Source organism: Pleurodeles waltl, chromosome 9 (assembly GCF_031143425.1).
Source record: "Pleurodeles waltl isolate 20211129_DDA chromosome 9, aPleWal1.hap1.20221129, whole genome shotgun sequence".
NCBI lineage: Eukaryota > Metazoa > Chordata > Amphibia > Caudata > Salamandridae > Pleurodeles > Pleurodeles waltl.
The window spans coordinates 1,173,161,178-1,173,175,866 of record NC_090448.1 but is presented as its reverse complement, the minus strand read 5'-3'; the positions used below and the strand labels follow the sequence as shown (position 1 = coordinate 1,173,175,866).

The following is a 14,689-nucleotide window of genomic DNA, read 5'->3' as shown; positions in this document are numbered from 1 at the left end:
AACCAACTTTACGTTATGGGTACCAGTTCTTATTAACATCTCTAATTCTGTAATGGCCTCAGGTGTTACCCCAAGTTCATGGCTGTCTGTAGCAATCATAATTGCATGAAAAGGAAGCCAATTTTGCCCAGCCAACTATAGGTATATAGCTTTGCTGTATGGGCCCTACAAGAAATGTGGAAAACGTTTTACTAGCTGTTTTGCAGGGTTGACTCGCTTCAGAACTATGGTACAACCAATTTAAGTGACATTACAGTAGTTCGTTTTGTTCGCACGGTGCTGTTCTGCTTTCCTTAATAAAACTGCTTGTGCATGAATTGGTCAGCAGTCTACAGAACACTGTAGGATAAAGCCGTTATTAACACATCCATTGCTAAAGGTGCGCACTTGAACAGCATTCCCATATAAACAATTCATTTTTCAGTTATCGGTCGAATGTTCGACTTTCTCAACAAATCTGGTTACCGAGTATTCGTTTTGACAAAAGTTAAACTTGAAGCAAACAGAGAAGGCTGGTGACATAGTACAACAATCTAGTGAAGCAGTTAGCAAACAATTGATAGTCAGCCGGTAATCTTTATTTTGCAAGTGTACATGATGGTGTGCATTCAGACGATCGAACCAACAATATCGGTGGAAAAAATAGAGGATAAAGTATGGAGAAAAAATACTGACAAATAGGTCTAAATTGTCTACACCTAACTCCACTAATGTGTAACTATGTAGTACATAACACTTCAATTTACATTGCTTTATGCACTTGCCTTTCAATATTTTATCCCTCATTAGTCCTATCCCACAACATAGCTGGTATCGACATTCAGCATTACGACCCTACGGACAGTGGCCGAATCCATCTAAGGTCGGATCTATGGGCTTATGTTATCAGAGAGCTGCAAAAGATTCAAAACTGTTTCCTAGGGTCACTTTTGCGGCTGGCACCCGAATGACTTCTGGCACCGGTACAATAAAAAAGGGGTATCAAACCTGTAGCCACAATTACTGATTTGTTCCCTGAATTATGTCGAATTCGGTTCTATGTGAACCCACAGGCAGGTGTCCATCTTACATCAATGCATGAGTTTGCATCCTACAATGGAGTAGCTACCAACTGGTGGACAGCGCACATTACAAGCACTCTTAGGAAACACGGCTTTAATTAGCTTCACAAAAAGTCTGATTTAATAAAGGAAGATCGTTGGCTTTTTACGAACACAAAAGTTGCTTATGAAACCAAATTTGGCTCTCTGACCTGTAATTATTTGCTTTATAAGAATGTCTTCGGTTTTGTAACGTATTCAGGGTGGATACAACTGACGCATACCGAACCCAGTACCTCAAATATAGGCTTGTAATCCTGACCAACAGACTCTATTATACCAAAAAGGGCCCGATAAAATGCTACAGTGGAATTAGCGACTGAAAAGTTGTGGATAGGAGGGTTTAGAATCCATATTGCGCTTTATGCTTCTTTGCACTATGTCAGCTTAAATATACAGCAAACAGTTGTTATTTCCATTTCTGCATTATGGCATTACAAGCTTCTCTGATGCACCTGCACTTTCTTAGAGGACCGACTAAGCAACAATCTATTTCCATTTCTCTGGCAGGCATGGCTGCCAACTGGACGGGTGGGAGAGCCAACACTGAAACATGGGGCTAACTGCCATGGACTGCTTAGTTTTATGTAACTAGCACTTTGAAAGAAACAGTGTATTTTAAAGGGATAATATTTTATACACAATTAGAATATCGAATGAATGAGTATGTTATATATAGACTGTCATATTTTGATCACATACCTCTTACTGGCGTTAACCTATTTTAGTTGCTAAAACGCTTCTCTAAACTTGCATCTGTTTAACAGAATTTGTATTACTGTTATGGCTGCGCTGAAAACAATAAGGTTATTATTGTTACATGTTAATTGCCACTATCGCACAAACATCTGGGTTTCTAATTAATCGGCTGATGACAGCTGCGACCTGCCCATAAACCTTAAAAACTGCCTTCAGTAGTAGCATTCTCAACCTCCAGAGCAGCAGTAACCAACTCCAAATCCCTGTTCTACATGGCATGGTCTACTCATCCCTTTAAATGTCTCCAGCCCCCATTGCATGGTCTACTCATTGCTTGTCTACAGCTCCAATGTCATTATCTGTTCACTCCTGGATTTAAAGGACTCCAGCTCCCATGGCATTGTCCGCTCATCCTTTTGTCTCTGGCTCCCATGGCACTGCCCACTCATCCCTTTAAATGTCTCCAGTTCCCATGCAGTGCTTAATTTGTAAATAAAAACGTGCCAGTGCCCAAAACACTCCTCTTAAACACGCAGCTGCTGCAATTAAATGTGCGAACACGGAATACTGAGGCAGCGTAATCCTAAAGCCATCTCGGGCCTCTTCAATACATTTACAGCCACTCCCTGCCCCTTCAGCTTACTCTTACAGCTTTCTGCTTTTTCCCATTGTTACGCTTTTTCGTTTTTCTCTTGCTCCGTCTTCCCCATATGTGTCTTTTGCTCGCAATAAATGCTTGAGGCAGAAAAATAAGTGCAGGCCCTCGAAAATAAGTGCTGGTGCCCCGCACCCGAAACAACAAGCACAAATTAAGCACTGCTCCCATGGCACTGTCCACTCATCCCTTTAAATGTCTCTAGCTCCCATGGCATTGTTCACTCATCCCTGTAAATGTCTCCAATACCCATAGTATTCTCTACTCATCCCTTTAAATGTCTCCATCTCCCATGACATTTAAATGTCTCAAGCTCCCATAGCATTGTCCATACATCCTTTTAAATGTCTCCAGCTCCCATGGTATTTAAATGTCTCCAGCTCCCATGGCATTGTCTGTTCATCCATTTAAATGTCTCCAGTTCCCACTACACTGTCCGCTGATCATTTTAAATGTCCTAAGTTCCCATAGCATTGTCCAGTCATCATTTTAAATGTCTCCAGCTCACATGGCATTGTCCGCTCACTCCTTTAAATGTCTCCAGTTCCTATGGCATTGTCTACTTATCCCTTTAAATGTCTCTAGCTTGCATCGCATTCTTTACTCATCCACTTAAATGTCTCCAGCTCCCATGGCATTGTCTGCTTAGACCTTTAAATGCCTCCAGCTCCCACGGCATTCTCTACTCATTCCTTTAAATGTCTCCAGCTCCCATGGCATTGTCAGCTTATTCCTTTAAATGTCTCCAGTTCCCATAGCATTGTCTGCTCATCCCTTTAAATGTCTCCGGCTCCCATAGTATTGTCTGCTCATCGCTTTAAATGTCTCCAGATCGCATGGCATTCTCTACTCATCCATTTAAATGTCTCCGGCTCCCATGGCATTGTCTGCTCATACCTTTAAATGCCTCCAGCTCCCACGGAATTCTCTACTCATTCCTTTAAACGTCTCCAGCTTCAATGGCATTGTCTACTCATCTCTTTAAATGTCTCCAGTTCTCATAGCATTGTCTGCTCAACCCTTTAAATGTCTCCAGCTCCCATGATATTTAAATGTCTCAAGCTCTCATGGCATTGTCCGTTCATCCCTTTAAACATCTCAATTTCCCATGGCATTCTCTACTCATCCCTTTAATGTCTCCAGCTCCCATGGCATTTAAATGTTTCCAGCTCCCACTGCACTGTCCGCTGATCCTTTTAAATGGATCAAGTTCCCATAGTACTGTCTACTCTAAATGTCTCCAGCTCCAATGTCATTGTCTACTCACCTCTTTACATGCCCTCAGCTCTCATTCCATTGTCTACTCCAGTGGTTCCCAACCTTTTGACTTCTGCAGAACTCCATTTTATCAGTACTGGAACCTGGGGACCCCCACTGAATGATAATTGGAATCCGGGACCCCCTAGTGAGTCATTACTGAAAGATGGGGAACTAATCTGCTATTATAAACATTTCTAATCAGTCAGGGACCATCTGAGGAGGCTTCGCGGACCCCCAGGGGTCGCCGGACCACAGGTTGGGAACCACTGGTCTACTCATCCCTTTAAATGTAAATGTCTACAACTTGATTGTAATGTCTCTCTATGCTCATCTATCTGCCTGTTCCAAATATACCTGGAGTCACGCGTTCTTCAACTTCTACTTGCGTTTCTGGGGCGACGTGCCGCATTTCATATTGAAGTGTTTTTATATGCCCACAATTTAAAAAAATACTAAAGGTCGCTTCCTTTAACCAAGGGGTGGGGGTTAAAAAATGTTCAATCCAGTCGAGAATGCCCAACTTTACAGATGCAGAATATGTGCGACATGGAAGCAAAAATAGAGCTGAAGCGACAATAAAAGGTAGATTTCTATAATGCAGCGGACACAATTTATAATAGAATTCCGTATATGTACATGGTGAAGATGCACACCAAACATAACAATGAAATTTGCTTTCTGTGTGCAAAATCACTCGTTTTACTCTAAAAACGGAAACAGCTGATAAAGGAGGAGTTCATTCCTGCGGATTCGCCCGTTAAGTGAGCAGAAACTGCGCGAGTACTCACCAGCTGCCTCCGAGCTCCACAGCGGATCCGCCAGCCCCAGGGTACCTGCGGACAGAGAGAACCGTCACTTGATGCTCAGGGGTGGAGTCCTCCGTACACACAGCACCGCTGCTAGCCACACTTACACGATACCGACCCTTGCAAAGGAAGACGCGTTGTATATGTGCCGCCGAAGACAGCATGGGGTGGAAACCAAGCGCACAACCCCACTTGCAACTCTCATGCTGCACAGCGTCCTGACGCCACGGGAGCCTGTTACAATGCCGTACTAAAAGGCACTCAATACCCAGATAACAGATGACAAGGGAAACTCAAGTCTTTCAACGTCCCAAGGCTGTTTTCCAAGGACATCTTCAACGGACCCACCCGTGCTTCTAAGTAGCTGGTGCTGGGAAAGGGTTGTTGTGTTTATTAGGGGCTCAACACAAATGCCGCACCTACAGCCACCCGAACTCCCTTCCTTCAGCCTCCCTGGCCGGGTGTCAGCTGCAGATGCATGAAGGAACACACTAATCTTGCTGTCATTTCAGAAGGGTTTAAGATGTTTATCTTTTCGACCTTTCCAATCGCTGTAAATCAAATGTTCGCACCGTGAAACTGTCACGTGTAGGGGAAGTCTACCTTAGTAATTACAGTAATAAGCAGTTATAGTACCGTAACTGTACATGGCTGGCTCCACAAAGCTCTGCAGCAGGTACCTTAACTCTCCCATAAGCCACGCCAGGTTTACTACCACGTGGATGATTTATGCCAATTTCTTTGGGCACAGTTTCTTTAAATAAAGTTGAAAACTGTAGACTAAACACATCACGAATGCCACCCTTGTCACTCCACCTACTTTCTGCTGCTAAACTTAGACCCCCAATTTCTCGGATAAAAGTACTTTCTTTTCCCTTCAAGCACAGCAAAAAGCAATCGCACAAGATTACGCCACTAAATGCACACACAAGTCTGCAAACGTGTAAACACTTGAAAAGGAAATAATGTTACCGCTGAACAGGCTGTCTTAAGAGTGGCTGTGTACTCAACATACGACTGGTGCCATGAACGGTAATTACGTAAGTATGGGGCGCGAGGGTGAGGGTCTGCGGAGGGTGGGGGGTATGCAGGGTGAGGTTCTGCAAGGGGAGCTGCAGGGGGAGGCACAGCTTCAGGGTGGGGGGTCTGCTAGGGGAGCTGCAGGGTGAGGCGGAGCTTGAGGGTCTGCAAGGGGAACTGCATGGTAAGGGAGATCTTGAGGGGGAGGGTCTGCATGAGGAGCTGCAGGGTGGGGTGGAGCTGTGGGGGTCTGCAAGGGGAGCTGCGGGGTGAGGCAGAATTTGAGGGTGAGGGTCTGCAAGGGGAACTGCATGGTAAGGGAGATCTTGAAGGTGAGGGTCTGCATGAGGAGCTGCAGGGTGGGGTGGAGCTGTGGGGGATCTGCAAGGGGAGCTGCGGGGTGTGGCAGAATTTGAGGGTGAGGGTCTGCAAGGGGAACTGCATGGTAAGGCAGATCTTGAGGGTGAGGGTCTGCAAGGGGGTCTGCAAGGTGAGGTGGAGCTTGAGGGTCTGCAAAGGAAACTGCAGGGTGAGGGTCTGCAAAGGGAGCTGCAGTTTGGGGCGGAGCTTGGGAGTGTGGGTCTGCAAGGGAAGCTGCAGGGTGAGGTGGTGCTTCACGATGAGGATGTGCAAGGGGAACTTCAAGGTGAGGTGGAGCTTCACGATGAGGGTCTGCAAGGGGAACTGCAGGGTGAGGTGGCGCTTCAGGGTCTGCTTGGGGAACTGCAGCATGAGGCGGAGCCTGAGGGTGAAAGTCTGCAAGGAGAGCTGCATCCTGCAGGGTGAAGTGGAGCCTCAAGGTGAGTCTGCAAACGGAGATGCAGGTTGAGGAAGGGCTTCAGAGTGAGTGTCTGCAAAGGGATCTACAGGGTGAGGAGGAGCTTAAGGGTGAGGGTCTGCAAGGGGAGCTGCAGGGTGAGGCAGAGCATCACGATTAAGGTCTGCAAGTGTAAATGCAGGGGGAGCTGCAGAGTGAGGCGGAGCTTCAGAGTGAGGATTTGTAAACGGTGACATAAAGCTGAAGGTCTTGAGGGGAGCTGCAGGGTGAGGCAGAGCTTTGGGGTGAGAATCCGCAATGTGAACTGCAGGGTGAGACGCTTCAGGGTGAGGGTCTGCAAGTGGAGCTCAATGGTATGGTGAGGAACATGAGGGTGAGGATACGGAAGGGGAGCTGCACAGTGAGGCAAAAAGATTTAGGGTGAGGGTCTGCAAGGGGTACTTCAAGGTGAGGCAATGAGCTTCAGGGTGAGGGTCTGCATAAGGGAACTTCAGGGTGAGGCGGAGCTTCATGATGAGGTTCTGCAAGGGGAGCTACAGGGTGAGGCGGAGCTCAGGATGGGGGTATGCAAGGGGAGCTGCAGGGTGAGAAGTGGGGCTGCAGGATGAGGAGAGGAGCTTCAGGGTGAAGGTCTGAAAGGGGAGCTGCAGGGTGAGGCAGAGCTTGAGGATGAGGGTTTGCAAGGGGAGCTGCATGGTGAGGCAGAGCTTGAGGATGAGGTGTTGCAGGGGTAAGGGTCTGTAAGGGGAGCTGCATGGTGAGGCAGAGCTTGAGGATGAGGTGTTGCAGGGGTAAGGGTCTGTAAGGGGAGCTGCATGGTGAGGCAGAGCTTGAGGATGAGGTGTTGCAGGGGTAAGGGTCTGCAAGGGGAGCTGCAGGGTGAGGCACAGCTTGAGGATGAGGGTTTGCAAGGGGAGCTGCATGGTGAGGCAGAGCTTGAGGATGAGGTGTTGCAGGGGTAAGGGTCTGCAAGGGGAGCTGCAGGGTGAGGCACAGCTTGAGGATGAGGGTTTGCAAGGGGAGCTGCATGGTGAGGCAGAGCTTGAGGATGAGGTGTTGCAGGGGTAAGGGTCTGCAAGGGGAGCTGCAGGGTGAGGCAGAGCTTGAGGATGAGGTGTTGCAGGGGTAAGGGTCTGCAAGGGGAGCTGCAGGGTGAGGCACAGCTTGAGGATGAGGGTTTGCAAGGGGAGCTGCATGGAGAGGCACAGCTTGAGGATGAGGGTTTGCAAGGGGAGCTGCATGGTGAGGCACAGCTTGAGGATGAGGTGATGTAGGGGGTGGGGTTTACTGTTGCGAGGTGTTGCAGGGGACGCTGCAGGGTGAGGTAGAGCTTGAAGATCTTCAAGGGGAGCTGGAGGGTGAGGCAGAGCTTGATGATGAGGGTTTGCATGGGGAGCCCCAAGGTGAGGCAGAGCTTGAGGATAAGGTGTTGGGGGGAGGATTTACTGTTCGTGGTGTTGCAGGGGTGAGGGGATACAAGGGAAACTGCAGGGTGAGGTAGAGCTTGGAGATCTGCAAGGGGAGCTGCAGGGTGAGGCAGAGCTTGAGGTTGGGGGTTTGCAAGGGGACTGCATGGTGAGGCAGAGCTTGAGGATGAGGTGTGGTGGTGAGAGTTTACTGTTGCGAGATGTTGCAGGGGGAGGGCTTACTGTTGCAGGGTGTTGCAGGGGTGAGGGCTTACTGTTGTGAGGTGTTGTAGGAATGAGGGTTACTGTTGCGAGGTTTTGTAGGGGTGAGGATTTACTGCGGCGAGGTGTTGCAGCGGTGAGGGCTTTCTGTTGCGAGGTGATGCAGGGGTGAGGGTTTACTGTTGTGAGATGTTGTAGGGGTGAGGGTTTACTGTTGCGAGGTGTTGTAGGGGTGAGGGTTTACTGTTGCGAGGTGTTGCAGGGGTGAGGGTTTACTGTTGCGAGGTGTTGCAGGGGTGAGGGTTTACTGTTGCAAGGTGTTGTAGCGGTGAGGGTTTACTGTTGAGAGGTGTTGTAGGGATAAAGGTTTTCTGCTGCGAGGTGTTGCCGGGGTGAGGGTTTACTGTTTAGAGGTGTTGCAGGGGTGAGGGTTTACTGTTGAGAGGTGTTGTAGTGGTGAGGGTTTACTGTTGATAGGGGTTGTAGGTGTGAGGGTTTACTGTTGATAGGGGTTGTAGGTGTGAGGGTTTACTGTTGAGGTGTTGTAGGGGTGAGGGTTTACTGTTGATAGGGGTTGTAGGGGTGAGGGTTTACTGTTGAGGTGTTGTAGGGGTGAGGGTTTACTGTTGCGAGTTGTTGTAGGAGTGAGGGTTTACCGTTGCGAGGTGTTGTAGGGGTAAAGGTTTTCTTTTGCGAGGTGTTGCAGGGGTGAGGGTTTACTGTTGCGAGGTGTTGTATGGTTTACTGTTGTGAGGTGCTTTAGGGGTGAGGGTTTACTGTTGCAAGTTGTTGTAGGAGTGAGGGCTTACTGTTGAGGTGTTGTAGGGGTGAGGGTTTACTGTTGCGAGGTGTTGTAGGGGTGAGGGATTAGTGTTGTGAGGCAGGGTAGGTTTACGGGTTTAATGCTGTGAGGCGTGGTAGGGGTGAGGGTTTACTGTTGTGTGGTGTTGTAGGAGTGAGGGTTTACTGTTGCGAGGTGTTGTAGGGGTGAGGGTTTACTGCTGCGAGGTGTTGCAGGGGTGAGGGTTTACTGTTGCGAGTTGTTGTAGGAGTGAGGGCTTACTGTTGTGTGGTGTTGTAGGAGTGAGGGTTTACTGTTGCGAGGTGTTGTAGGGGTGAGGGTTTACTGCTGCGAGGTGTTGCAGGGGTGAGGGTTTACTGTTGCTAGCTGTTGTAGGAGTGAGGGCTTACTGTTGAGGTGTTGTAGGGGTGAGGGTTTTCTGTTGCGAGGTGTTGTAGGGGTGAGGGTTTTCTGTTGCGAGGTGTTGTAGGGGTGAGGGTTTTCTGTTGCGAGGTGTTGTAGGGGTGAGGGTTTTCTGTTGCGAGGTGTTGTAGGGGTGAGGGTTTTCTGTTGCGAGGTGTTGCAGGGGTGAGGGTTTAAGTTACTGTTGCGAGGTGTTGTAGGGGTGAGGGTTTACTGCTGCGAGGTGTTGCAGGGGTGCGGGTTTACTGTTGCGAGTTGTTGTAGGAGTGAGGGCTTACTGTTGAGGTGTTGTAGGGGTGAGGGTTTACTGTTGCAAGGTGTTGTAGGGGTGAGGGTTTTCTGTTGCGAGGTGTTGCAGGGGTGAGGGTTTAATTGCTGCGAGGTGTTGCAGGGGTGAGGGTTTACTGCTGCGAGGTGTTGCAGGGGTGAGGGTTTACTGCTGCGAGGTGTTGCAGGGGTGAGGGTTTACTGCTGCGAGGTGTTGCAGGGGTGAGGGTTTACTGCTGCGAGGTGTTGCAGGGGTGAGGGCTTACTGCTGCGAGGTGTTGCAGGGGTGAGGGCTTAATGTTGAGGTGTTGTAGGGGTGAGGGCTTACTGTTGCGAGGTTTTGTAGGAGTGAGGGCTTACTGTTGAGGTGTTGTAGGGGTGAGGGTTTACTGTTGCTAGGTGTTGTAGGGGTGAGGGATTAGTGTTGTGAGGCATGGTAGGTTTACTGCTGTGAGGCGTGGTAGGGGTGAGGGTTTTCTGTTGCGAGATGTTGCAGGGGTGAGGGTTTACTACTGCTAGGTGTTGCAGGGGTTAGGGTTTACTGCTGTGAGGCGTGGTAGGGGTGAGGGTTTACTGTTGTAGGAGTGAGGGGTTAGGTTTTACTGATAGACCTCGAAGAAGCGATTCAGAGTGAGGCTTGCGTGTGATAGCCACCCAAGGACAGCGGCAGCAAAAGGCTAGATAAAGGCTGTCTGAGTTCTACTCACCTGTGAGCAGGAGCAGAAGCTCCAGAGCGAAGGAACTGCAAAGACTGCGCATGTTGGCAATACGGGCGGACACCTGCAGGACAGAAGAGACACTGTGAACCTGTGCACAGCCGCACCCGTGTGCAATACATCTTACGCTTGCCAAACTAGTACACACAACCCGTGCACACGTTCTCTCTCTTGCAGTGAGCGCGTGCAAACATAAATGTATTCTAAGGTCCTCGAGTACACAACCAATAGCCAGTGCACGCCTTATGCAGCGTTAGTTAATCTGTAGACACTTCTTCGCAATTTAGGCAGTGAAAGTGGTACACCTAACCCCGTACAACACAGCATCTCAGCTACACATGTCTCACCGTAAGTCTGTGTGTACTTCGTCATGCTGTATAGTGAATCTGTGCAAACATCATTACCAACTTTTAACTGTGAGGGGCATATTTATGAGAGCTTTGCGTCATGCTTGCACCATGCAATTTGGTAAGTGCGCGACTCAAACCTCAAAGACAGATTTTTGAAGCCATGCAAAGCCACTCTGCATGGCTTTGGATGGCATCAAAAATCTGGAGTAATGCAACGCAGTGTAAATAGCCAAGTTGCGTTCCTCTGCCCAAGAAAGGCGTTCCATGGGTTTTCCCACGCATCCACCCATGGCTTTGGATACATTCCAAGATCTACCAAACCCCGTAAGCCTTGGAATGCGCCAAAAACATAGGCCTCCTCAAGTGATGCATAACAAGGACAAATACTGATTCTCCTTGTTGTCTTGTCTTTCTAAGTGTGCTGCACTCTGCAGCACAAATAGAGGATTATGCCTCTAAGGATTGTTTTGTGCAGGAAGGTGCCCCTTCCCGCTGAAAACAATCTGGCATGCATCGCAGGCACCCTGTGCAAGTGTGCGCTACGCAGCCTATTGTGCGCCAGCGCAGGGGGAAGGGACAGGAAAGCTCTGTATGCCAAAGGTGCGGCGCATTCCTGCTCTTTCAGTAATGCCATGCAGTAAGTTGATTCACTGCGCTGCACTGCGTGACTTGGCCATAAATACGGCCCAGATTCTCTTGTTGTATAGGCAATCTAGGAGCACGCCATTGCCTGTTCTATAGACAACCTAGGCACACCCCCTCTCCTTTTCTATAGACAACCTAAGGACACCCTTTATCTTATTCTACACACAATTTAGGCACACCCAGTCGCCTCACCTAGAAAAAGCACAGGCCCCCCACGTCTCCTGTTCAATACACAAGCTCCATTTCCTCTTTGAGAGACACCTGGGCACACCTAAGGCACCCCTTCGGTACATATCTCTCCTTCAGACAATCAAGGCGAACCCTATCTCCTGTCCTATAGACACCAAAGATCCCCTGCGACCCATCTCCTGTCCTGTACACACGCTCCATCCCCAATTTATAGGCAACATGAGCACATCTTAGTCGAATCTTCGGTACACATCATCTCTTATACTCCAGACAATCTAAGTGCACCGTCTCCTGTCCTATAGACAGGATAGGTACCCCTATCCCCTGTTCTTTATATAAGTTTCATCTCCTATATTACTGACAACATAGGCACATCATCTCTCCTGTTCTATAGCTCATCTAAGGACACCCTTATCGTATTCTACAATCTAGCGCACCCCGTCCTATAGACAACAAAGGCACCCCATCACCTTTTCTATAGACAATCTCATTCTCCTGTTTTGTAGACAGCCTGGGCACTTCTTCAGTACATATAATTTCTTATTCCCCAGACAACCAGACAATCTACGCGCTTCCTATCTCCTGACCGATCTCCTGTCCTAAACATGCTGTATCTCCTGTCCTATAAACAACCTTGGCACATCTTCGGTACATATCTCTTATTCTCCAGACAATCAAGACGTACCCCGCCTCATGTCCTATAGACAACATAGCCACCCATCACCTTTTCTATACACAAGCTCCTTCTCCTGTTTTATAGACAACCTGGGCACACCTTCGGTACAGATCATCTCTTATTCTTTAGACAATCTAGGCGCACCCTACGTCATGTTCTATATACAATATAGGCACCCCCCATCTCCTTTACTATATAGAGAAGCTCCATTTCCTATTTTATAGCAACCTGGAGACATCTTATGTACATATCTTATTCCACAGACAACCTAGTGCACCCCTTCCCCCGTTTTAGAGATAAAGAACACAATTTATCTTAATCTACAGACAATCTAGGCGCACTCTATCTCGTGTTCTATATACAGACAAGCTCTGACTCTCCGTCTCCTATTTTATAGGCAACCTGGGCACGTCTAGGGCATATCTTCGGTACACATCTCTTATTCTATAGACAATCTAGGCACCCTGTCTCCTGTCCAACAGACCGGATAGGTACCCTCATCTCCTGTTCTATAGACAAGCTCAATCTTCTGTTTTATAGATAACCTGGGCACATCATCACTATTCTACAGACAATCTAGGCGCTCCCTGCCTCCTGTTCTAGAGGTAATCGAATGACAATCTAGGTGCACTCCATCTCTGGTTATAAACATACACAACCTCCGTCTCCCCATTTCCTATTTTATAGACAACCTGGCACATTTTAGTCGTATGTTCGGCCCATATCACCGCTTTTTCCTCCATATACACACATACAACTTCTGTCTCTCCATTTCCTATTTTATAGACATCCTGGGCACACCTTCGGTACAGATCATCTCTTATTCTCCAGAGTATCTAGGCGCACTCCATGTCCTGCCCTAGAGACAGGGTAAGAATACTCCATCTCGTGCTGTATGGACAACCTCCAGCTCCTGTTCTATAACCTGGGGACATCTTTGTCACATATCTTCACACAATCTTGGCGCACCCAGCCTCATGTCCTGTAGACAATATAGGTAGCTCCCACCTCCCCTTCTCTTGTCCTATGCACGAGCCCCATCCCCTGCCCTGCAGACCCCCTGGGCACATCTCAGTCACTTCTTCGGTACAGATCAGCCTGGACACAGCTCGTGTGTGATGGACGATCTGCAGCTCCTGTCACACGGGAACCTGAGCACGCCCCACCTCCGGCTCTGTATCCAACACAGGCGCACCCCGGCTCTTATCTGAAGACAACCGGGGCTCTCCCAGGAACTCAGACCATGCAGGTGCGCCCCATCTCCACCTGGGCACACCCCCGCGCTTCTTTCACAATCTAGGCACACCCCACCTCTAAGTCTACAAGTAGGCGCACCCCATCTAGGTACACCCCAACGCCTGTTCTTCAGACAATCTGGGCTCCCGCTCGTCGGGTCAGCAGACCCCCCCCCCATCGGCTCCCGTGAAGCAGCGACGAGTCCCCTCAGCGGCCGCGGGTGAGGACCCCCGCCGGCCGGGGTAAGAAAGCCCCCGAGCCCTCCGCGGCACTGTTGAGGGTCGAGCCCTAGTGCAAGGTTGAGGGGCGCGGTCTCCGGAGGTGCCCTGGGCATCTCCACTGTAAGTCCGCAGCGGTAAGTCCGCGGCGGCCGGTGCCCAACCCAGCGTAGCTCCCGGTGTGTGTGTGTGAGGAAGATACGTTCTCATGGCTCTGCGCGGGCGTCGAGGCGCACTTCACGGTATCTGAGCGGGGCCGCGTCCCAGCAGCCGCTCCGTGCGACCAGCCCGTCCTCAGAGAGGCGGCCGACGAACTGCGCCACTTCTGAGGAGAGGTGTCAACCGCCCGCGCGCTCCAAGCGGGGGAGGGCGCCCTCCTTTTCCCGCTCTTTCCGCTCGCGCGCCTACCGTGGCTGATGCTGCCCAATCCGGAGCGCCGCTGCTGCACGCGCGCAAGGTCCCGGCGGCCAAGGTTCTGAAACCCTCAGCTGCGCGAGCCGACCCTTTTATAATAAGCCGCGTGCTCCGGTGACAGGAGCGCGAGGTGGGCGGGGCACGTGCTGCTGGAAGAGCCCGGGGTTCTCGCTTGCCCCGCCCAGGCGCTGCGAGGATCTGCGCGAGCGGCGCGAGTGCGCATGCGCGGTGCTTCAGCGGGACGTGGACTCTTCTGGAGGCTCAAGTCGCCGCTCTTTCTCCTCAGACTTGGGACCAGGGCGGAGTGACCTGAGGACTCACGCATCGCGAGTGAGACTCACGCATTGGGATTTCGGGTCCAACTGCTACTCCCATACACCTAATATGTGGTACTTTTATGGTAAGAGGTCAATTTTCAGGTGGAGCGTAAGCATACGACCTCTTGTATACTTTTAGTACACTTCTTCTGTGGGCTTCCAGCTGTTTAATGTGTTAGTTTCAGGGTCATTTAAAAATGCTTGCTAGTGGTCAGTCATGCCTCTTTGTCCCTCCTTCTTCTGTGTGGGAGGAGGGACTACATTCTTTGTAATTACTCTTTGTCCTGTTTATCTGGTCTGTAGGGGACTTTTGTTTTACATTGTTTTTTCCTGAGCATGGAAGCCTCCCTTTTCATTTTCAGAGCATTCTTGCTGAGCCTAGCGGTAAACAAGGCTATAAATCAGGCTGTTATTTTGGTCACATTTGGTCTTTGTGGGGGCTCGGCACCCTCTCTCAGCTGACGCGCTCCCGGCCTTCCTTGGCTTGGATTTTCTTTACCAAGTGTGCCTG

The 14,689-nt window shown here is 49.7% G+C and overlaps 1 protein-coding gene across 1 annotated transcript in view; it reads right to left on the bottom strand.

The window, feature by feature from the left end:
* Positions 1–14,054, bottom strand: part of COCH (cochlin) — a 403,713-nt gene extending 389,659 nt beyond the window's left edge. Inside the window, exons 1-3 of the mRNA XM_069209058.1 lie at positions 13,856–14,054; positions 10,125–10,197; positions 4,503–4,547 (exon numbers count right to left, since the gene is read on the bottom strand). Coding sequence (XP_069065159.1) covers positions 4,503–4,547; positions 10,125–10,176 — 97 coding nt within the window. The 5' untranslated portion in view covers positions 10,177–10,197; positions 13,856–14,054. The remainder of the gene's footprint in view (positions 1–4,502; positions 4,548–10,124; positions 10,198–13,855) is intronic.
* Between the last annotated feature and the right edge of the window lie 635 nt (positions 14,055–14,689).